General features: G+C 46.4%; 1 protein-coding gene across 9 annotated transcripts in view; it reads left to right on the forward strand.

The window, feature by feature from the left end:
- CRACDL (CRACD like) overlaps positions 1–24,779 on the forward strand; it is a 135,203-nt gene that overhangs the window by 53,444 nt on the left and 56,980 nt on the right. Inside the window, exon 1 of one of the 9 annotated variants that reach the window (XM_070068737.1) lies at positions 6,316–11,320. The exons of 6 other annotated variants lie outside the window; for them this stretch is intronic. In XM_070068737.1, coding sequence (XP_069924838.1) covers positions 11,247–11,320 — 74 coding nt within the window. In that variant the 5' untranslated portion in view covers positions 6,316–11,246. Of the gene's footprint in view, positions 1–6,315; positions 11,321–19,665; positions 19,960–24,779 lie in introns of those variants that run through there. 2 more of the 9 variants (XM_051842654.2, XM_070068742.1) reach the window with 2 other exon arrangements.

Consider the following 24,779-nt stretch of genomic DNA (forward strand, 5'->3'; position numbering starts at 1 on the left):
GCACTTCCCAAAGTGTGTGAAAAAGTGAAGTGAAAAGATAAGTTTAGGGTCTTATAGATAAGTTTGGCCTGGTGGTTTAGATACCATTGAGACTCCCATTTTTGTATCACACTGCCTTGGATCCAGTCCTGGCTCTACTCCTGCTAATGTGCACCCTGGGGGGGCAGATGGTGGCCCAAGTAGTTGGGTCCCTGCCATTCATGCGAGAGACCTGGATTGAATTCTGGCTCCCAGTTTTGGCCTGGCCCAGCCCCAGCTGCTGCAGGCATTTGAGAAGTGAACCAGTGGATGGATGTCTCTATCTCTGCTTCTCTACCTTTCAAGCAAATAAAATAACTTTAAAACTAAATTTATTTGGGTGCCACATATTTCTGAAATCTATGGGCTGCTTTTTTTTGTAATACACCTTATCCAAGAACTTTTTGAAAATGCTGTCTTACACGTTATTTTTTTTTTTTTTTGTACTAAAACACTCTTATCTTTTCATTGCACTTGCCGTGAACATTTTGCAGTACCCTCGTAGGTCAGCTGGTTAGAATGGTTCCTGGCACGTGGCAAGCTGCCACTTTTGTCAGGTGCTGGCTTTACTACAAGAGCAAAGTTTGAGACATCCCCAGCGTCCTCATTTGTCCATGAGATCTTACCTGGTCCCCACAGCCTTCCCTCCCCGGGTCACTTTCTTGTGCAAATGCTCCCCTAACAAGTATGGTACCAGGCCTACTGCTGTCACTGCAGGTGACCCTGCCAATAGGAGAATTGCATAGTTCACATGTGACACTGTGTTCATAACTCTGCATTTCTTCTTCTTTTTTTTTTTTTTTTTTTTTGACAGGCAGAGTGGACAGTGAGAGAGAGAGACAGAGAGAAAGGTCTTCCTTTGCCGTTGGTTCACCCTCCAATGGCCACCTCGGCCGGCACGCTATGACTGGCGCACCGCGCTGATCCGAAGCCAGGAGCCAGGTGCTTTTCCTGGTCTCCCATGGGGTGCAGGGCCCAAGCACTCGGGCCATCCTCCACTGCACTCCCGGGCCATAGCAGAGAGCTGGCCTGGAAGAGGGGCAACCGGGACAGAATCCGGCACCCTGACCGGGACTAGAACCCGGTGTGCCGGTGCCGCTAGGCGGAGGATTAGCCTAGTGAGCCGCGGCGCCAGCCAATAACTCTGCATTTCTTAAGCACCCACTGTGTGTGCAGCACCATGGGACATAACAGATTATCAAGATTTTGGTACTGTCCTCCAAGACTTTACAAGTTTCACTGAGGAAGCCAGCTAGGACCCAGGAGACAATGCAGCAGTCGTTCAGGGTGAGACATCTGTAAACACCACCCATCCCCTGGGACATGCTCAAGAAAATGAAGACTTCGATGCTTCTTTTGTAGGCTCCTAAAATACAGGGGCTAGAATGATTTGGAAAATAAGGTGTCTTCACGTAATGAGCCAAATGTATTTCCATATTGCTCCATGTCCTCACCCTGCAAATGAGATGTCTCAGAATTTCAAAATAGGAACATATTTATGTCAAACCAGGCCAGCCCCCGCATCTGAATCACACAGGGGCCCTTTGTCAGAGTCTTTATTTGGTACAAATAAAAATCAATTATTTGAATATATATATGTATATATTTATATATAACTTAGGAGACAGCTAACACAGTGACAGCCTTATGAAAAGGTTGTTACCTGATGGATGTTCTCCATAGGTTCTACAAGCCTAGGTGGTGAGGCTCACACATTCATAAAATATTTATGGAGCCCCTACTGTGGGTAGGTATTAGGACTACACAGATGAAAAGATCTGGTCTCTGCTTTCAAGAAGTTCCAAGTCCGGAGGACAGAAGTGCAAAAATTAAATGTGCTGAGTGGACAGGGGCTCCAGGAAGGAGGCAGCTTCCCCGGGGCGTGGTTAAGGTTGCTCATGTGTGAGAATGAGACAAAGGGTGGGCCTTTCCAGCAGCAGTGGCTGCCTGTGGCCCTGAGCTGGGGATGGCAGGAGAATGAGTGGGCCAGGAAGGGCTTCCTGGGATAATATCGTCACGACTTCATTGTTCTGGGTCACAAACAAGCAGTATATCGATCGCTAGTTTTGAAAATGCAGTCCGTCTTCCGTATCTGTACCCATGGGTTCTGGTTCTCTGAAGTCTACAGCTATAAATCCGAAATATTTGAGGAGGGACTGGCATTGTGATGCAGCAGGTTAAGCCACAGCCTGTGATCCCATATTGGAGCAAGGGTTCAAGTCTCAGCTCTCCCACTTCTGATCCAGCTCCTGCTAATGCACCTGGGAGAGTAGAGGAAGATGGCCCAAATGCTTGGACTCCTGCCATCCACATGGGAGACCCGGATGGAGTTCAGGCTCTTGGTTTTGGTCTGGCCCAGCCCAGGCTGTTGCAGCCATTTGGTGGGGTGAAGCAGCAGGTGGAAGATCTCTCTCTCTCTCTCTTTCTCTCTATCTCTATCTCTATCTCTATCTCTATCTCTATCTCTTCATCTCTTCCAGTCACTCTGCTTTTCAGATAAATAGTCTTTTTAAGAAATATTTTTGGAAAACATTGGTTCTGTAGTGAACATGTAGAGATCATCTTCCTTGTCACCATTCCCTAGACAATATAATGTATCAACTATCTACACAGCATTTACATTGTATTAGGTATTATGAGTCATCTAGGCATGATTCAGAGTATACAGGAGGATTGTGCAGGTTATCTGCAAATACTGTGCTATTTTATATAAGGGACTTGAACACCCTCAGATTTTGGGGTCCTTGGGGGCTCCTGGAACCGTCTCCCATGAATATTAACATGTGACTACACAAGGGTGCTTCAGAATGTTCATGGAAAAAAGGAACTGACAGATAAATTTATTTTGGTGCAAAAATGTTGCAATCCTTGCATAGTTTCCTGATAAGATACATTTTCCATATGTTTTATATGTTGGCCAACTGAAATATCTGCACATAAAAGGAAGTTTGTGCCAATTCTACAGACCTGTGTTTTCCAAAAGTGGTCCAATAGGATGTTAGATGTCAGAGTCCAGACCAGTTCCATCACAGCTCAGGCAGGCCTAGGCAAGGCAGTGATTTGTCTTAAGTCACTCAGCTTAACAAGATAGCTTGTTAGTGGCAGAACCAAGGCTAGAATGGAGTTCTGCCGAGTTGTTGCTATTTCTGCTGATGGTAGCAGCATGCTTCTAGCCAAGTATCATGCTGAACTGCTGGCAGTGGCTGCCTAGAGTACTGTGCCGTGAACAATCCTGAGACTAATGCTGTAATTGATTGTTGATGTCTGCCAGGGACAAGCGAGTAGCAACCAGAGTGCCAGGTATTACCATTCTTCCTCATCTTTCCTTGTGGTGATGAAAAGGAAGCGTCTTCAAAAGAACTGTTAAAATTAGCTTTAGAATACACTCATGTGAGTTTATAATAATTTATTAGGATCTGAACACAAAGCTGAATTCCACATAGCCTGGCCCTTTCTAAGGTCACAGTCTTAGGGTAAAAGCCCCGTGGGGTAAGGAACCTTCCTCAAACAGCAGCAGCTTGCAGAATAGAAAAATGAGGAAATAATTTAACAGCAGATTTAAACTCTGTAGTGCATTTATACTGGTTGTCTAAACTATTTTAATGTTAAGACAAAAACCAAATATCCCTTTAGATAAAACTAAATATCCTTTTAGTTATGAAAATCAGCAAGGTGATTTTGGACCCATAAAGGCATTAAACTATTACCTGCAGTTTTACTGTCAATCTCAAAACATATAGGCAAACAAATTTTTCTTAAAGATTTATTTATTTATTTGAAAGGCAGGGTTATAGAGAGGCAGAAAGAGAGAGGTCTTCCATCCTTTGGTTCGCTCCCCAAATGGCTGCAACAGCCAGAGCTGGGACAATCTGAAGCCAGGAGCTTCTTCCGGGTCTCCCATGCAGGTGCAGGGGCCCAAGGACTTGGGCCATCTTCCACTGCTTCCCCAGGCCATAGCAGAGAGCTGGATCGGAAGTGGAGCTGCCGGGACTCGAACGGTAGCCCATATGGGATGCCGGCACTGCAGAAGGCGGCTTTACTCACTATGCCATCGCACCAGCCCCTTGTTTTCAATAATCTTGTAATTCCTCAAATCTTTGCATCCAACTCCAAGCCTTGTAGGTCAAGGAGATGGTTGGAGCAAGCTGGCTTTTGCTCCCAAGTCTCAGGAACCAGTTTGCAGGTTCATGGCTTAACCTGGGGTCAGGCTGGGTGGTGGGGAATATGAGGGTTGGTCATGAGGCAAGTGAATGGGCAGGCCGGCCATGCTGAAGTGTGGACAGATGGTGCTCACCAAGCCCTCGAGGGCCAGTCGTCGGCTACCGCAGCCTCTGTGTCATCAGGTCTGCACGGTGCCAGCCCACCGGGGCAGATGTGGAATTTCATGCGCCTGCTGGTTCCTGTCACGTCCTTTTTTCCCAGTAAGTGCAGAAACCTGCTGTGTGTGGCACGTCTTTATTTCTGTCCTCAGTGTTGAATCCCATTTTCCCAGTCTACTGCAGCACATCCTCTCCTGTGAGTCTTGATGCCTCCGCATTGAGTCACAGACGCGTGGCTTCCTCATTAGGCCGTGAGCTTCCCGAGCCTTGTTCTGCACGGAGCCACCAGCTGCCAGGAGTTGGAGAACAGCCGGCCGGCCCCAGCTCACTCTGTTCTCTCCTGCTCCCCCTCTGTCAGCCGTGTGCCTCCTCACACCCGTACCGAGTGACTGAGAAACAGGACAGATGTCACCGGGGAGCGCAGTGTCTGAAACGATAAGGCTGGGAGCTGTCGACTTGGAGGCAGGCCCGGGAGGGCCACGTCTTGTGGGAAGGGGAGCACGGAATGTGGTGTTAGGAGGCCAGGTGTCCTCATGGTGCCCTTGCACTAAGCAGCCATGAACCTGAGCAAGCAGCTGAGTATTTGCAGCAGTGTCTGCACTACTGATTTTTTTTATTTTTTTAAAGATATTTTATTTATTTGAAAGACAGAGTTACAGAGAGAGGTTGAGACAGAGAGGTCTTCCATCTGCTGGTTCACTCCCCAGATGGCCGCAATGGCTGGAGCTGCACTGATCTGGAGCCAGGAGCCAGGAGCTGCTTCTGGGTCTTCCATGCGGGTGCAGGGGCCCAAGCACTTGGGCCATCCTCCACCGCCTTCCCGGGCCACAGCAGAGAGCTAGATCGGAAGAGGAGCAGCCGGGACTAGAAGCAGCATCCATGTGGGATACCGGCACTTCAAACCAGGGCTTTAACCCACTGTGCCACAGAGCTGTCCCTGCCCACCACGCTGTCTCTTGAGTGGCTTGTGTACATCAGCTGGGGACCAGGCCAGGCCCTGACAGCGAGTTCAGTGCTTGGGCAGCTGTGTTGAGTGCCAGCGCTCTGGGAAATGGCATTTGCATGGCCTTGCCATAGATGTGATGTGATCTTATAAGTATGCCAGCTGCGTTTGTCCCACACTGCATGGGCTCCAGGTGGGAAGTGAAATGAAGAACCAGTCCCACGGCCAGGCCTGGGAGGGCTGTCCTGGACTGTTTCGGGGAAGGCACCTAGATGGTCTGAGGAACTCGCTGGGGTGAGTGTGGGTTGCCGTGGTGAGCAGAGGACCTGAGTCTGTGACCCTGGGTGGAGGCAGCACTGCAGTGAGCCGTAGAAAGGACAAACCTTTCTTGTAGAGAGCATCTTTGTCACCTGTGCTTGGCCTACCTCTGAGGGTGGAGTGATGGTGTGACAGCTGGTTGACAATGGTGGAGTGACCCTAGATCAGAAGCACACCACCAGCTGGAGTGACCCTAGATCAGAAGCACACCACCAGCTGGGGCAGCCGTTGCCTGTTTTTTTTCTGGGGGGGGGGGGGGCGGGGATCAGCCTCTCAGGTCTGCAGTGTGGGTTTCTGGAGGGCCTTGGAAGAGACTACATGGTCCTGTCTTTAAGAATAAGTCCGGGCCGGCGCCGTGGCTCAATAGGCTAATCCTCTACCTTGCGGCGCCGGCACACCGGGTTCTAGTCCCGGTTGGGGCGCCGGATTCTGTCCCGGTTGCCCCTCTTCCAGGCCAGCTCTCTGCTGTGGCCCGGGAGTGCAGTGGAGGATGGCCCAGGTGCTTGGGCCCTGCACCCCATGGGAGACCAGGAAAAGCACCTGGATCCTGGCTCCTGCCATCGGATCAGCGCGGTGCGCCGGCTGCAGCGGCGGCCATTGGAGGGTGAACCAACGGCAAAGGAAGACCTTTCTCTCTCTGTCTCTCTCTCTCACTGTCCACTCTGCCTGTCAAAAAAAAAAAAAAAAAAAAAAAAAGAACAAGTCCGTAAGTGACTTTTCATTGCATCTTGGGCATGGGAGGGGGTTCCAGAGCACACTGAGGGTGTCCGGGCCCTGTGGCCTGAGTCCAGTCAGAGTGACTTGGGCCCAGCTGTGTGTGCAGGGCCACCTCCTGACCCCGAGGGGGCTGTTGCCCTGGGGCTTTATGCTAGTACTCTGACACAGTGAGGCACGACTGGAAAGCACAGTGTTAAAGCTGTGGGCACAGCATTGTGGTCTGTGAGTGTTGCTTCTGCATCCTGGGTTTGGTTAGATGGCAGTAACCCACAATGGCTGTTGGGTTCTGTGTAATGTCATTCTGGGATATTAAACAAGAAGAGGAAGTAGATGAGGCAGGTCCATGTGTGCAAGCTATCCCAGCAGAGGGGAGCATTCCACGTTATCTAACGCATTTGCCACCATGGTAGACAGCCAGTCTGAGCCATTTCGGAGCCCAGGTGGGCTTTGGAGCTGTAGCTGTTGAATTGCCTTTGCGGCTGGAAGGAGCTTGCTGACAGCACACCTGTCTCTGGGCTTGGAGTTATTTCTGCAGCCTCAAGGTTCAAAACATCGCAGGAGGAAAAGCACATCGTGATGTCTCGAAAGTCCCACAAGTGAGCAAGGGTTACCCTTGAGAGGCATGGATGGGCTAAGGGACCCAAGTGTGAGGGCTCCCCAGGCCCCTCTTCTGCATCTGTCCCAGGCTAGTACAGCTCGGGGCCCTGGTCCTGCCGTGGATCACAGAGCAGCCACTGTAGTCCGTGTGTGTGTGTGTGTGTGTGTGTGTGTGGTGCATGAGAGGGGCATTAGCAGGCTGCATTCTGTGAATGGAAGCTCTGGGCCTGGCCCCACGCTGGCACCTCACAACCCTGGGCCAGCTGGTTACCCTCCTTACAATACCGCGCACCAAAACTCTACCATGTTCGTTCTTCCTTGAGCCCCGTCACAGGGATGGTGTGGGGACCAAGGAGAAAACCACTGCAAAAGTGCTTTGGGAAAACCACAGGAGTAGAACTGCTTCTCCTAGACACAGCTCCTTGCTTCCAACAGCAGAGGCGGCAGGACCTGCCATGGGGGATTCCCCTCGGGTGCCAGGCACTGGGTAGAAAAACGTACACGTTGGCTGTGCTTTAATCCTTGTGACGGTCTGTTAGGTTTTCCAAGTTAGGAAACCGAGTCTCAGAGAGCGAAAGGAATTTTGGTCCAAATCCTGAGCCCCAAATCCCAGGCTGTTTACTTCACACTGTCTGTCTTTCAGAGCAGCGTTCGCAGCTTCTTCCTAATTATCAACAGACTATGTGTTCACTCAGGAAACTCACAAAGCACAGAAAAGCACAGTGAGAAAGTTTCACAGGTGTGCAACTCCAGGTCCCAGGAATAACTTCACTTCTCATCTTTCTGTGGTCCTCTTTTGTCCCTTCTGTATATGAAGAGATTTAAAATCTAGGCTCTTCCTGACACATCATTTTGTGGGATGCTGCTTACCAAAGGGGGGTCTGTGGGCAGCACCGTCGGCATCACCAGGATCTTGCTGGAAATGCAAGAAGCCTCTCGGGTCCCAGCCCATACTTCCTGCAGCACTTCTGTGCTGAGTAACCACTTCAGACATATTATTAAAGAAATCTATTATTTTTGTCTTATTTGGTTGAAAGGTAGAAAGACAGGTGGACAGGCAGACAGAAAACTGCCATCCTGTAGTTCACTCTCCAAATACCTGCAGTGCCCAGGGCTGTACAAGGCCAAAGTCTGTAGACAAGAACTCCAGGTCTCCCTGCAGGTGGGTGGCAGGAATTCAAGTGCTTGAGCCATCGCCTGCCGCCTCCCACGGTGTGTATTGGCAGGTAGATGGAACCAGGAGCAGAGCCAGGGCTTGACCCCAGTCACTTCATTATGGGGTATTATGGGCTACAGGATACTGGAGCCTTAACCACTGGTCCAGACACCTGCCAGCCCCTACACTCACTTGCATAAACCCCATCATAACCCGTTTCCTTGCGGTGTACTGTGGGCGTTCTCACAAGCCAGCCAGTGCCTTGCCATCATGGTTTTTAGTGGCTGTGCTGTGTCCGCCAGCCAGACTCCGGTTTATGCTTCCTCCTGATGAGCCTGCGGGGTGTTTCCAGGACACTGTGATAAGGGAGTGCTTGATTAGCTCTTTAGAATAGATTCCCCAGACCTGGAGTTACTGGAGCAGCAGCAATGAGGATTTTGAAGGCTTTTGATCGATGCTGCCAGGCAGGCGGCCCAGAAAGGATGGACCGCGATGTGTCCCTCGGGCTCTCAGCTTGGGATTCTTCGTGGGGAAGGCATGCGTGTCAGTGGTGTGGGCATCAGGTTCCCTGCTTCTGGGCCCAGTCCTCTTGGACAGGTCTCTTAACCTCTCAGACCCTCTTTGCTACAGAAAGGAGATGAACCCTTTAACTCACAGGTGGTTGTGAGCATTGGATGAGAGCAAATATAACCCACCTGGGACTTGGTGTGTGCTTGGGAAACATTTGCTCCCTTTCTCAGAAAAAATGAGCCCAGGGACTAAGGAGGCCTTAGATTCCCTTGCCTAGGAGACTCCCACTCACACGTTAATCATTGCATTTTAATAGACGCACATGGGTGTTGGCCTCTGGGTCTGGCTCTCTAGTGTTCTAGGGTTCTTAGGCCCCACAAAGGAGAGCAAAGAAAATAAAGAAAATTTCTGAACATATGGGTTAAAATTGAGCCACGATGTAAAATGTGAGAGCTGGGTGGTGGTAGAGGGGGCAGTGAGACATACATGTATGTGGGCGTGCATGTGTGTATGGTGTGTGTGCACACGTGCGTGGCCTGGGTCAAGCCTGCGTCCCATCTTGCTCACCTGGCTCTGGGCATTCAGCAGTGTGACCCCAGGGTGGGACACCGCGTCATATCTTACGGTGCTTGTGTCAGTCTAGAGTGGCATCTTGGGGCACTGGGCACCATACTGGGTACCATGCTGGATGCAGGGCCACCCCTGTGACAAAGCGCTGATGAGGCTGCCACAAGCCGAGAGCAGGCGACAGCAGTGACAGGCGAGCGCACGCTCTGTCTGGCTGACTTTGAGCAGGGTACAATTGCCCCTGTGGCTCTTGTCTTGTAGGGTTTGGCCTGCTCGTGCCACTAGATAGAGGGTGCTGCCGGCTGAGCTCAGTCCTTAGAAATGTCAGCCCTGCAGCCCTGTCCCTGTCCCTTCAACAATCTGCGCTTGCTACATGGTTCCCTGCACTGCCTCCCAGGAGACAGGGGCTCCCCGCCAGCGTGTGTCTCCTTGGGAGAAGGCTCACTTGTTAGCAGTGGTGTCTTCCCACAGGGGCACCTGCAGAGTGTCACTCCAGGGCTTCTCGCCAAGTTCTATGAACTCACTATTTTGTCACCACCAAATGTATTTGTTAGGCGTTCTCCTTTACATTGTAAACCAGTTGACTAGAACTCTCTACACAATTGCATTTTGAAAAACAGAAGAACAAGATAAGGATTTTTTTTTTGATAGGCAGAGTTAGAGAGAGAGACAGAGAGAAAGGTCCTCCTTCCGTTGGTTCACCCCCTAAATGGCCGCTACGGCTGGTGCTGCATCGATCCGAAGCCAGGAGCCAGGAGCTTCAACTTGGTCTCCCATGCCGGTGCAGAGTCCAAGCACCTGGGCCATCCTCCACTGCCTTCCCGGGCCACAGCAGAGAGCTGGACTGGAAGAGAAGCAACCGGGACAGAACTGACACCCCAACCGGGACTAGAACCCGGTGTGCTGGCATCGCAGGGGGAGGATCAGCCTAGTGAGCCACGGCGCTGGCCTGGATAAGGATTTTTTAGAACCATCTTCCAAAGTTGCCATAGCTGCCTGCCTACTCCTGGGTTTTAGTAATGCATACTCATGCCCTTTGGTTGCCTAGAGCTGCTGTCAACACTCCAGACGTGGCCTGAAAACTGCTGACTGTAACCAGTTAGCAGCTCAGCAGCTTTAGACTTGGGACGAACTTGAGTTAGTTGGAATCTCGATGCCGGTTGCCAGAGTCTATTATTTTGAAGTGGCACCTGCAGATAATCAGAGAGGACGTCACCAGGGCAGGTGGCTTTGTCACGTGGAGAGGGTGAGGAGGCTGACCTGGCAGGCGCTCTCTCTGTGATTTATCTTGGGTGGGCGTGGCCTATGCACCTGCCAGGTGTGATCTCCAGAGCGAAGGGTGGAAATCCTATCAGTGCCACAATGAGTGGGGTACACAGGTCCCCGAGTATAAGGAGCATTTGGAAGGTCCCAGGAAAGCAGTTCACAAAACTTATTTAGGGTACGAGCTAACAGGATGGACTTTTAAGAAAAAATACAGCAAGCTACAACTGGAGAGCTAGTGTGCAGGCAGAGAGCTGTGCACGCCCCCATCTGGCCCCTGGCTCAGCAGAGAGCAAGGTGCATCCAGGGGGCCTGGGGTGAGGGAGGGGCGCCCTGGGCGCTGGTGTGTTTGGCTCAGAATTTGTTCCAGATCTTCGCAGCTGTGGATCTTAACTTCTTCCGCAGGATCTGCCCTCCCTGGGTGGGGCTTGCAGCCTCATCCTCCTGTTGCCCTTTGCCTGCTTCCATGGTGAGTGCCATAAAACAAAGTCTGAGTCTGTTGTTTTTCGTTCTCGCAATTCAGCAGCAACTCCAATCACAGGGCTGCAGACCAACTCCCTGGGGAGTCAGGCCCTCGGGGCTGGGCTGGGGTGGAAGAAGGAAGTGTGCCTGCAGCTCAGGCACCTGTGCTGCTGTGGGCCCGCCAGGCAGCTTGCGGAGCTCTGAGCCGGCCGGCTGGCAGGAGCCTCGCTCCTTGGTGGCCCGTGGGTGCCACCACGCCCAGTGGTGCTGCCGGTGGAGATAGGCTTGAGGCTCTTGCTAAGCGCCCAGAGCTGCAGGCCACTCGCCAGAGGACGGGAGCCAGCGCGTCTCCCTGCTTGCCGGTTTCCACAGGAGGATGAAGGAGGCCGAGGTTGCAGCCACGGTCAGGAAGATGGCTGTCTTCTCCCAGTGCGTCAGGCCTCTCCCCAGGTGCGCCCTGCGAGCAAGGAGGTCGGGGTGGGCGACGAGATGCAGGGAGGGTGGACCATGCTGCCCCTACCAGGGCATGAGTGGCCCCCTATCATGGGGGCCTAAGGATAGATCTTCAGGATCTGTTTAATGTTCTAGAATGTTTATGACCTGCTTCTGTCAAATCCTGATTGTATCCCCTTGAATTGAGTGAACTCTGGAGCAAACTAAACATTCTCTTGTTTGTTTTCCTTGTGACACACACACACACACACACACACACAAACATACCCAGAGGCAGGCTGGGTAGACAGCCTTTCACTCTTACTTGCAACTTGGATCCACATGGCACGGGTGATTTCCCCGTAAGTGGCAGCAGAGGTCAAAGGACCCTGGAATTATTCTTATACCTAAAGCTGAATACTAAAGGCTTGTGCTCAGCTGCCAGCCACAGGCATGGGAGGTGCCCTGCCCTGCTCCTGAACACAGAGCCCAGTAGCCCTGTACACAGCCACCTGGCCCTGCTTTAGGGGACAGTATCCTGGAAAGATTTTGGTTCTCAACACACTTTGATTCTATGCATAGTGGCGTGGAAGGAAGTAGAGCTAATTCTTTTGCTTAACATAAGTAACCAAATTGTCTGTCTTGTAACCTCAGATGGAAAATTTCCAGGGTGACGCCTCTGTCAACTCAGGCCTTTGTCCCATCTGCACGACACTTGAGCTGCGTGGACAGTCCTGGGACATCCGTGTTGCATCTTGGCAAGGACCCGCCTGCATCTTGGCAGAGGGGGTGCAGATTCTCAGGGACCTGGGGCAGACAGTCCAATCCCGAAACCTTACTTTCTTCTTTTGTCATGTAGGAGTAGTAACCCAACAACTCCGGGATTCCTTGTGAGCACAGGGCCTGGTACTGGATAAAGCATGTGAGTCCTCCTCATTGTTACTGTTCCATAAACATCTTACTAATTGTTCGGCCCCAGCATTTGATGCTGCCTGTTTCGAGTGGGCCAGGAAAAGTTGGTGGAATTAGGTCTTCTTATTACTAATTCCTGAAGCCTGAATTCCTTCTAAGAAAAACAAACAAACAAACAAACAAACAAAAAAACAAACCCTCAGCTCTGCATCTGCCATGGTGCAGAAATGCCGATCACATAGGTGGCATTCTAGATGAATTAGGCAAAAAGTAAGTGTACTCCTTTAGTAAACTCATGAAGTTAAAAATAAGCCAGACCTGTGAAACTGCTCCCAGTGTCCTGGTCTTCCGTGTGCCATTCATATGCTCGTGTGTGTATGTGTGTGTGTGTGTGTGTGTAGCAGACAGCACAGGACACGGCTCTGACTCCAAGACTGAAAGTCTCCAAGTTAGATGGCATCTTTGCAGCATACTTCCCAGCATACGAATTGACTTATATTGTCTTCCTCCAAGAATTGTGCAAATACAGTTTCAAAAATAAGGTTATAAACTTATTTGAAGCTCTGTTGCTTATCTAATTTTGATATAATACTATTATAATACTTTTGTAAAGTCTTTTTTTTTTGTTTGTTTGTTAGAAATATCTAAACTAATGTTTTTCAAATCTGATAAGAAAGCGTTCAACTCTAGCTGAGTGAGAACAGGTTGCTCTTGGCAAAGCCATCCTGCTTCACTGAGAAATGAATTGTATTCAGGTGCATTTACATGGGCTTAGGCTGCCTGTGTGAATTTAGATCCATGCAAGAGGGTACTCGGAAAAGTTCATGGAGAAATGGGATTTTGTGGCCGGCGCCGCGGCTCAACAGGCTAATCCTCCGCCTTGCGGCGCCGGCACACCGGGTTCTAGTCCTGGTCGGGGCGCTGGATTCTGTCCCAGTTGCCCCTCTTCCAGGCCAGCCCTCTGCTGTGGCCAGGGAGTGCAGTGGAGGATGGCCCAGGTGCTTGGGCCCTGCACCCCATGGGAGACCAGGAGAAGCACCTGGTTCCTGCCTTTGGATCAGCGCGGTGCCCCGGCCGCGGCGGCCATTGGAGGGTGAACCAATGGCAAAGGAAGACCTTTCTCTCTGTCTCTCTCTCTCTCTCTCTCTCACTGTCCACTCTGCCTGTCCAAAAAAAAAAAAAAAGAAATGTGATTTTGTGTATTTCATGACATATGAGTACAGGAATACACAACTGTACTAAACAGCTATATGCATTCCTTGCTAAGAGCGTAATTTGCTCATTTGTAAGGATTCTGAATCCCACTGAATCAACTGATGCATGATTTTCAGAAAATAGTGGAGTCTATCATATTCACATAAGGTATAAATTAAAAATATTTGTAAACTAGGTTGTTCATCCAGCAATGGCTGAGCTTGTTGGAACAAAGCAGTGTGTTTCTTTGCAAAGAAATACCCCCGGGGAGTTGTGGCCCACTGCCTCATCCTCTGGAGATGCCCTCACGGTCTCCCTGCTCATGGCCAACGGGGATTCTGGAAGGGACCGGGCCTCCAAGCGGGGGCCCCCCTCTGCATGCCTACTCCTTCCCTCCTAAACTGAGGGACCCGCACAGCCCCTCACACAGCAGCTTTGCGTGGCTGCATGGCCAGATGGAAGTCTGACGGACGATGATGGGCAAGAAGAACGCAGGCTGCAGAAATGTGGTGTGGCCTAGCTCTGTCGCAGACAAGGACCAAGGGCAGGGTGGCGTAGAGGACAGTGCCCGAGGAGTCCCATTTTTAACAGGAAGCGATTCTTTGATCTAGCGAGCAAGCGTTCCAGATAAGTGACTCACATTCACTCATTCATTCATTCAACAGCACTTGGCAAGCACCTACTATGGGGCAGTGCCATGCTGGCCTGTGTGCCCTCGTCCTCATGGAGCTAGGCTTCAGGTGTTATCTACTGAGTAAAAAGGGGGTGACTCACGTCTCTAGGCCAAACCTTATTTTCCGTTTATGAAGCAAGATAAACATTACACTTGGAGGCCTCAAAGCTGGTGCGTTCCTCTGCTCTCTTCTTGCTGTCACTGAGCACCGGGGTGGGGGTCTCCTCTGTTCCTGGGTGTCACAGTGAGGCTGTCCTTGCCTCCATCCTGTCGTTTCTGGGCAGAGGAGGTTGGGGTGCTGCGGGGAGCACCAGAGCCTTCATCTGCTAGCTCCAGGGCAAAGTGGCTGGCTGTGGGGAGGTCCCATGTCCTTGGCCCTGCACTTCCAGTGTGGGGACAGTAGCCAGGTTCTCCTGCTCCTGAGGGTAACAATATCCCCCAGCAGCAAGCTGCAATGTTCGCACAGATTTCTCACAGAAACTCTGTGAGCATCCCACTGTATTTGTTTCAGTGATGTGAATCTGATTTTTCTAAAAAAAAAATATCCCATCCAATCCTGGTGTGACTCACCAGAGAACAATAGTTAGTCATAATTTATTTTCATCTTTTTCCCCAAGAAAAGGAAAAATTGGTTACATGTACAGAGAATGTCTGCAGAGGGGATCTGGACCTCTCAAACCTCAAACTAGAAGTTCCTGGAAATGTCTATTGTGATAAACCTGGACATGGATTTCCCTTTTCTTTTCTTTTCTTTTTCTTTTTCTTTCTTTTTTTTTTTTTTTTTTTCACCAGAACAAACTTTCTATAAACTCTGCGAAGTCCTCTCTCATACACAATGGGTGTGTTTTGATGTTTTGTGAGGCTCAGGCGCAGGGGCTCCTGCAGTCTGACGTGTGAGGTCTTACGCATCCTGCAGGGGTAGACTGGGCTTCCTGGGGAAGTGGAATGGAAGCTGAATGCTGAAGGCAAGCAGGCGATGGTTGGACCAAGGTGGGCATGGGGCACATCCAGCAGAGGGGACAGCACCTGCGAGGCCCTGGGCTGACAGTAGATGGGACATTGTGGGGAGAGGAGAGCAGGCGCCAGGTGCACTTCTGCTGGTTGCGCACAGAACCTCTGGTGGGACTGGCAACATTTAGATTTCCCCACATCAACGTTGCTCCCCTACCTGCCCACCTCTCCAGGCTTCCAGCCCACGTCATATCCTTCTGTGCGAGTGTGCTGGAAACACAGGGCATCGAGTCTCCCTTTCTGAAGCTGCTTTCACTTTACCTTTTATTTCCTGGTAACACTTTGTTTTTTTCTTCCAACGGCTTTGTTGACAAATAATTCACATACCATAGCGCTCATGGATTTCAAGAATCACACACCCATGAACACAGTCTAATTTTAGGAAGTTTTCATCTCCTCAACAAGAAATAAATCGCGTGCTCATTAGCGGCCACCTCCCACTCCCTCTCACCTTCCCCTCGACAGCTGTGGGTGATCATTCATCCACTGTGTCTAGGATTTGCCCCTTCCGGACATTTCAGATAAATGGAATCATACAGAGTATGATCTTCTGTGACCGGCCCCCTGACTTCACGAGATGTGTTCAAAGTCCACCCATAGTGTGGCCGGCATTGGTACCTCACTCCTTCTTATTGTTGAATAACGTTCCACTGTATGCGAACACATTTTTAACCCACCCATCAGTAGGTGGGCATTTGGGTAATTTCTGCTTTTGATTCTTATATAATCAGTGCAGCTATGAATATTGATGCACACGTTTTCTGTCACTTTTTTTCCTTATTTTTTTAAATGGTGACATACACACAGAATTTGCCATCTTAACCATTTTTAAGAATCCGGTACAGTGGTGTTTATATTTAGATTGTTGTGCAACCATCACCACCCATCCATCTCCAGAATTCTTTTGCTCTTGTAAAATGGGAACTCTACACACATTTTTAAAAGTCCCTCCCCAGCCCCTCTTCCTCTAGTCCCTGGAAGCCACTATTACACTTTGTGACTCTCCGACCTATGACTGCTCTGAGTACTTCATGTAGCTGTAGGTGAAATCATACAGTTTTTGCTTTTTGGTAACTGACTTAGTTCAATTAGCATAGTGTTCTCAAGGTTCATCCATTTAGTTACAGTGTAAATCACAAATTTCATAAAATTTTTAATGCTGACTGATAACAAGGGACTTATGTCATTTTGATACTGGTTTGCCATGTGCCTTATAATATTTTTATCTCTTTTTCATTTTATGCATTATCATCCTTGTGCGTGTATTTAGCTGCTTTTCTTATAGTGAAACACTTAAGTTCCTTTCTCACTTCCTTTTATGCATATTGTATGGCTATTTTCTTTGTTACCATGGAAATTTCATTTGACATCCCAAAGTTCTAACACTCTAATTTGGATTTATACTACCTTACCTTCAGTAACATACAACATCTATGCTCTTTTACATCCCTTTCCTCATGTTTTTCACTTATTAATATCACTAAATCATGTTTATACATTGTACATCCAAAAACATAAACTAATATTTTTAAAAATGCATTAGTTTGCCGGCGCCGTGGCTCAATAGGCTAATCCTCCACCTTGCGGCGCCGGCACACCGGGTTCTAGTCCCGGTTGGGGCGCCGGATTCTGTCCCGGTTGCCCCTCTTCCAGGCCAGCTCTCTGCTATGGCCAGGGAGTGCAGTGGAGGATGGCCCAGGTGCTTGGGCCCTGCACCCCATGGGAGACCAGGAAAAGCACCTGGATCCTGGCTCCTGCCAGGATCAGCGCGGTGCGCCGGCTGCAGCGGCGGCCATTGGAGGGTGAACCAACGGCAAAGGAAGACCTTTCTCTCTGTCTCTCTCTCTCACTGTCCACTCTGCCTGTCAAAAAAAAAAAAAAATGCATTAGTTTCTTAGGTGTAGAAAGCAAAATGTGAAGTTATAAACCAAAGTTAAGTACTAGTTTTAAGGGTTGGTGCTGTGGCGTAGTAGGTTAAGCCTCCACCTACATCCCATATAGATGCCGGTTCGAGTTCTAGCTACTCCACTGCCAATCCAGCTCCTGCTAATAGCCTGAGAAAGCAGTGGAAGATGGCCCACATCCTTGGGCCCCTGCACCCAGGTAGGAGACTAGGAAGAAGCTCCTGGCTCCTGGCTTCAGACTGGCCCAGCTCCACCACTGAAGCCATTTGGGAAGTGGACCAGCACATGGAAGACCTCTCTCTGTAACTCTGCCTCACAAAGAAATAAATCTAGCTTTAGACTGTAGGTTAAAAAACGTATTAGTGGAGCAGGTATTGTGGTGCAGTGGGCTAAGCTGCTTCTTTGGAATGCTGCATCCCATGTAAGAGTGCGTGGTTTGAGACCTGGCTACTCCATGCTTCTGATCCAGCTTCCTGCAAGTGTGCCTAGGAGGCATCAATTGATGACCGAGTACTTGGGTTTCTGTCACCTACTTGGGAGATCTGGATGAAGTTGTTGCCTCCTGGGTTCGGCCTGCCTAGCCCTGGTGGCTGTGGGCATTTGGGATGTGAACCAGCCAAGGCATCTCTCTGTGTCTTTCAAATAAATATATCCTATAAAAATTAAAAATAAATACATGCAAAAGATAGTATTATTGTAACAACAGTTTGTTACTCTACTTTTTATTTTCCACATGATTTAAGAGCCTAATACATCTAAATTGTTATTTATGTATTAATTTGAGAGGCAGAGAAACACACTGAGTGGGAGACAGAGAATGAGACGCATGGTGAGAGAGCATTTTACTAATGCCTGCAGTAACTGATGCTGGACTAGGACTCAAGCTGACAGCTGCAAATGCCATCCAAGTCTTTCACATTGGTGACAGGAACATGAGCCATTGCTGATGCCTCCCAGGGTCTACACTGGCAGGAAATTGGAGTCAGAAGCTGGAGTTGAAGATCACACCATGGCCGGGACCTCGGCTCAGTAGACTAATCCTCCGCCTTGCAGCGCCAGCACACCAGGTTCTAGTCCCGGTCGGGGCACCGGATTCTGTCCCGGTTGCCTCTCTTCCAGGCCAGCTCTCTGCTGTGGCCAGGGAGTTCAGTGGAGGATGGCCCGAGTGCTTGGGCCCTGCACCCCATGGGAGACCAGGAGAAGCACCTGGCTCCTGCCTTTGGATCAGCGCGGTGCGCTGGCCGCAGCGGCCATTGGAGGGTGAACCAACGGCAAAGGAAGACCTTTCTCTCTGTCTCTCTCTCTCACTGTCCACTCTGCCTGTCAAAAAAAATAATAATAAAAAAAATGAGAATCACACCCAGATATTCCAATGTGAGATGTGGACCTCTCTCCTGGACTCCCACATTGGTGGCCCTAGCACTTGGGTCATCTTCCACTGCCTTCTCAGGCACGTTAGCTGGAAGCTGGATCAGAAGTGGAGTAGCCAGGACTGAAACCAGCACTATGACATGGGATGCCACATCACAAGTGGCAGCTTAACTCATTGCACCCCAATGATTATTGAGAATCTTATTTCTTCCTGTGACTTCAGGTTGACACCTGATGTCTTTCCATTCCAACCTGCAGTACCCTTGAGTATTTCTGGCAGGACAGTTCTAGTGCTAATGAGCTCACTCACCTCCTTCTCTATTGAAGGACAGTTCTGCCAGATACAGGATTCTTGGTTGACTTCTGTTTGTTTTAGCACTGTGAATATCTCAGCTGGCAGTTTTCCGAGGTCTCTGATGAGGACGAGGCTGCTAATCTTATTGAGCACCACTTGTGTGTCGCGTATTGCTTCTCTTGTGCTGCTTACAAGAATCGCCTCGTGTTTGTCTTTCAATGGTTTGATCACAGGGTGTCTCATTGTGGGTCTGAGTTCATCCTTGGATTTCATTGAGCTTCTTGGATGTTTATTGTATGTATTTCATCACATTTTAATGTATGGTGTGAGGTAGGAGTGCAAGTTGTTTTTTGCATGTCTATGTCTCAGAATTTGTTGAAAAGACATTCTTTCCCTCACTGAATTATCTTGGCAGCCTCGTTGCGACTCAGTTGACTCTAAAAATGTATGTTTATTTCTGGACTCTGAATCCTGTCGTGTTGACCTGTATGTTTACCCATATTTCAGTAAGATGCCGCCTCAATTACTGTATCTTCATAGTGTGTTTTGAAAATGGAAAACAGTCCATCTTTGTTCATATTTTTCAAGATTGTTTTGACCATTCTGGGTACCTTGCATTTCCACATGAATTTTCTGACCAGCTTGTCAATTTTCTATTAAAAAAAAAAAAATCAGCTGACATCGCGATAGGGATTGCATTGGCTCTCTCTCAACTTAGGGAACATTGCCATTTAAATAAAAATTAAGTCATCTGATCCATGAACACAGGCTGTCTTTCCACTTATTTATGTCTTCTTTATTTTCTATCAGCCATGTTTTATAATTTTCAATATGTTGAGTGTCCCACTTTGTTGGCTAAATTTATTCATATTTCATTCTTTTTAAAAAATGCTATTGTAAGTGGAATTGTCTTCTCAATTCCATTTTTGAATTATTTATTGCTACTAATATATAGAAATACAATAGGATTTTGTGTACTGAAACTTTGAAATCTTGAAACCTTACAAATTTTAGCTTTAATAGTGTTATGCTGAATTACTTAAGTTTTTCTGTATGCATGATTGTGTCATCTCTGATAGACATGGTTTTACTTCTTCCTTTCCAGCCTCAGTGCTTTGTATTTCTTACCCACTTGCCTTGTCCAGGATCTCCTGTAAACAGCTTGTATGAAGTAGATATCCTTGTACTTTACTCGTCTTACGGGAAAGCATTCCATCTTTACCACTGGGTGTGATGCTCGCTGTAGGTTTTTGATAGATGCCCTTTATCATGTGGAGGAAGTTTCCTTCTATTTCAGGTTTGTTGACTGTTTCATCATGAACAGATGTTGGATTTTGCCAAATGCTTCTTCTGCAATATTTGTTCTTTTTCTTGTAATTCAGTTTATTACACCAGCTTTTCCTGTGTTGACCACTTTCATTCCTCAATAGATACCATTTGGTTGTGATATATAATCCCTCTTACACGTTTCTGTGTTAATTTTGCCAGTTTTCTGTTGATGAGCTTTGCATCATGTGGTTTTGTCCTTTCTTTTAGAAGTATAAGTTTTACATTGATTTTCATACATGAAGCCAATATGTATTCTTGAAACAAATCCCACTTTTGCATCTTGATGGATTTGGCTTGCTAATATTTTGTTGATGAGAACTTTTGTGTTTATATTAATAAGAGATATTGTTTTGTAGCTTTTTTAAATTGTGATGTCCTTGTATGGTTGTGGTGTTAGGGTAATACTAGCCTCATAGAAGGAGCTAGAGTTCCCTTTCCTTTTTTGAGAAGACTTGTGCAGGGGGACTTTGCTATTAATTCTTCTTTAAGCATTTGATAAAATTCACCAGTGAAGAATTTTGGGCCTTAGTTCTTTCTTGTGGAAACTTTTTAAAGTAATAATTCAGTCTGTTATTTGAGTCTATTCAGATTTTCTATTCATTATTGATTCAAATTCAGTAGTTTGTGTCTTTCTAGAAATTTGTCTACTTCATCTGTGTTATCTATTTTTTGGCATACAATTATTCATAATATTCCCTTAAAATGCATTTTTATAGGAATGTTATTTCATCTCTGGTTTTAGTAAATTTCAGTGTTTGCTCTTTTTTGTTGTCAGTTGACCTAAAGGTCTGTCCGTTACGTTGATCTTTTCAAAGAACTTTTAGTTTCATTGATTTTCCAAATGGTTTTCTAGTCTCTTGTTATATTAATTGTTGCTCTAATATTTACTCTACCCTTTCTTCTGTTCCTTTTAAGTTTAGTTTTTTTTCTCATTTCATACATTAGAAAGTTATAATACTGATTAGAGATCTCTCTTCTTTTTTATATAGGTGTTTATAAGCACAGATTTTCCTCTACATAGCGTTTTATCTGCATCTTGTATGTTTTATTAATCCTAACGTACTTTATACTTTCTCCTATGATTTATTGCTTGGTACATTTGTTGTTTAGGAGTCCACTGCATAATTTGCACATATTTGTGAATTTTCCCAAATCCTTCCTGTTGTTGATTTCTAATTTGATTCTGTGTGATTGGAAAACATACGCTATATGAAATGTATTATTTTAAATATATTGACTCTTGTTTTATGATAGATCATATGGTATCATGGATAATGTTCCATAGGTAGGTAAAAAGACTTACATATTTTGTCACTGTAGGATTTGTATTTTAGATCTAGTTTGTCTACAGGGTTGCTCAAATTTTTCATATCATATCATTGTCTGCTTATTTGTTCTACCTGTTGAAAGTAAGATCCCCAATTATTGAAATTTGACTATTATTGTTGAATTGTCTTTTTATCAGTTTTTGCTTTATATATGTTTGTGAATATATATGGGGGGTTCTGTTTTTAGTTGCAGACGTGTTTATAACAATTATATTTTTCCCTGGTGGTTTAGCCTTTTATCATTATAAAACAACTCTAGCAGCTATTTTTTCTTTATATATTCCAGCATTGCCATTGCTTATTTAAGAATGTATTCTTTAATTCCCACCTATTTGATGACTTTCCCAAGTTTCTTTTTCTTATTTCTGGTTTCATTCAGTTATTATCAGAAAGCATAGTCTCTCTGACTTCAGTCCTTTTAAATCTGTGTAGGTTTATCTCGTGGCCCAGTCACGGTCCATCTAAAGAGAAGCTTCTATGTGAGCCTAGAAGCCTGTGTTTTGTTATTCAGTGAGGTGTTCTGTGGACTTCTGTTAAGTCTAAGTATTTTATATGATTCTTCAAGTCTTTTATATCCTGATTGACCTTCTATTTATCTGTTTTATCAAGTATTGAAAGTAGGGTATTAAAGTCTCTATTGTTTAATTTTCAGTTTCTCACTTCATTTCCATCAGTCTTTGCATTATGTAGTGTAGGTCTCTGTTGTTAGGTGTGTATATGAGGGTACTTCAAAAAGTTCATGGAAATGGAATGAAGAACTAAGCTTACTGGCCGGCGCTGTGCTTGGGCCCTGCACCCCATGGGAGACCAGGAGAAGCACCTGGCTCCTGCCTTCAGATCAGCACAGTGCGCCGGCCGTGGTGGCCATTGGAGGGTGAACCAACGGCAAAGGAAGACCTTTCTCTCTGTCTCTCTCTCTCACTGTCCACTCTGCCTGTCAAAAAAAAAAAAAAAAAAAAAAAAAAAAAAAAAAAAAAAGAACTAAGCTTACTATAATGAAATTTTGTGGAAAATTTGTATTAACAAAAAGGTGTTGACCATTTCATCACTATAAATTTTCCCTCTTTATTTTTAAAAAGATCTCTTATTTTAAAGCATGTTTTGTCTGCTGTTGGTATAGCTACTCCATTTCTTGTGGTTGCTATTTGTATAATTTAATGTTTCCATTCCTTTACTTTTAACCTGTTTGTACTTGTGAGACCAGTGTGTCTGTTATAGATAGCATATACTTGCATCTTAATTATTTTTATTTAGTCTGATAATCTGTTTGTTTTGAGTGATTGCTTCATTAGCCTACATTTACCCTTACTATTGATGTGGTTGGACTTATATAAGCCATTTTGTGTTTTGTTTTCTTCTGTTTATTTCATGAGTGCTTTATTCCTCTGTTACTCCTTGACTATGTCTGTCTTAAGTGACTATTATTTAGCATATGTTTTAATTTCTTATTGATTTTTATCTATATTCAGTCTTTTTTTTCCAGTGGTTGATGTAGACTTTACAATTCCTATCAGAGTCAGAATCAACTTAAGATTTATAATAATTCAATTCTGTAAGGTACAAAAAGATAAATTATTCCTTTATAATTCTGCCTCCCCTTCATTGTGCTGTTGTTGCATATATTACATCTGTGTTTGTTACAAACCCAACATAGAAGGGAAAAAAAGAACAAAATACAGAGTTTGTAAAAATATATTAAACTTCTTCATTCAACATTGTTTGACTTTCTTTTTCCCATGGGTCAAGTTGCCAGCCAAAGTCATTTTGTTACTCCAGGGCAGCTTTGTTAGAAAGCTGCAAAGGGACAAAATAGGACAGGAAGGTGCTTTTGTGGGGTCTTTAGGGACAATTCCAACATATTTATAGGAATTGCACTTTGAGAAACATTACTTTAAATAATATGCTATGCTCATAGGTGCCAGAAAAGGTGGCATGGGGTGCCACGCCGTGTGTGGGCTCATATGAGAGGAACTCCTAGGAAGGAGGCTCAGCCAAGTGGGGTGGAAGATGAGAGCGAGTGTAGACTCTTGGGCAGGTACCATTACTGGGGGCCAGAGTAGGATTCACTAGCGAAAGGCATGAGGGGATTTTGCTGATTCATCTGGATGTCACAGCCACAGTCACAAGCAGGGGACAAGAAAAGGAGAACTTGTTGCAGGAACCAGGCTTTTTACACTGACACACTGGGTCATCCCGGGTTGGGATTTTTCAGAGGCTGTTTGTGGGGATGTTGAAACATCAAGAAAATACAAGGCTTTAAAACTTTATAGTACAACAGCTTCATTTCTACAATCCTACTTCTCATTCTAATTGTCAAATATATTACATTTCTGTACTGTTATAATCCCAGCAATGCAATTATTGAATATTTTATGCAATTGTGTTTTAAATTGGTTACTAGAAGAAAGGGGAAGAGGGAAGAAGTAGTCAACAATACTGTGTTTTATAATTTTCTATAAAATTGCCTTTATGTAAGCTCTATGATTTTTTTTTTAAGATTTTATTTATTTATTTAAGAGGTAGAGGTACAAAGAGAGGGAGAAACAGAGAGAAAGGTCTTCCATCTGCTGGTTAACTTCCCCAATTGGCTGCAACGGCCAGAGCTGAGCTGATCCAAAGCCAGGAGTGCAGGGGCCCAAGGACTTAGGCCATCTTCTGCTGTTTTCCCAGGCCATAGCAGACAGCTGGATCGGAAGTGGAGCAATCAGGAAATAAACCAGCACCCATATGGGATGCCGGCACCGCAGGCAGAGGCTTAGCCTACTGCGCCACAACGGCAGCCCCTCTATGATTTTTCTGATGTGAATTCAAGTTACTGTCTGGTGTTGCTTCCATCCTAAAGAGCTTAATTTAGTATTTATTGTAAGGCAGATCTGCTAGAAAGATATCATTTGAATTTGTTTGTCCTACCTATCTTTAGCTCTCCTTTATTTCAAGACAGCTTTGTCAGATACAGGATTCTTGGTTGACAGCTTCCTCTGTTGGCACTGCAGTATGGCATCCTATTGCCGCATGGCCTTCATTGTTTCTGATGAGAAATTCGCTGTTCATTTTAGACTCATCCTATAGGATAAGTCTTTTTCTCTTGATGCTTTCAAGGTTTCTCCTTGTCTTTGGTTTTCACACTTTGACCATAATGTGTCTGGTGCAGATTTCTTTGCATTTATGTTACACGGAATTTGTTGAGCTTCTTGGATGTGTAGATTCTTTTTTGTCAAATTTGGGAAGTTTTCAGCCTATAGTTTCAGTTTTCCCTGTAGTTTTCTCTCCTCCATCTGGACTCCATTCCGAATATTGATATTGCTAATGATGCCCAGAATTTCTCTGGGATTCTGTTTCTTTTTCAAAATAATGTTTGTTTGTTTGTTTGTTTGAGAACAGGAGTGAGGGTGCACTCCTGTGCACTGGTTCACTCCCCCAAATGCTTTCAAAGGTCAAGGCTGAAGCTGGGAGCCAGGAA

The sequence above is a fragment of the Oryctolagus cuniculus genome, chromosome 2, assembly GCF_964237555.1.
Source record: "Oryctolagus cuniculus chromosome 2, mOryCun1.1, whole genome shotgun sequence".
In the NCBI taxonomy this organism is placed as follows: Eukaryota; Metazoa; Chordata; class Mammalia; order Lagomorpha; family Leporidae; genus Oryctolagus; species Oryctolagus cuniculus.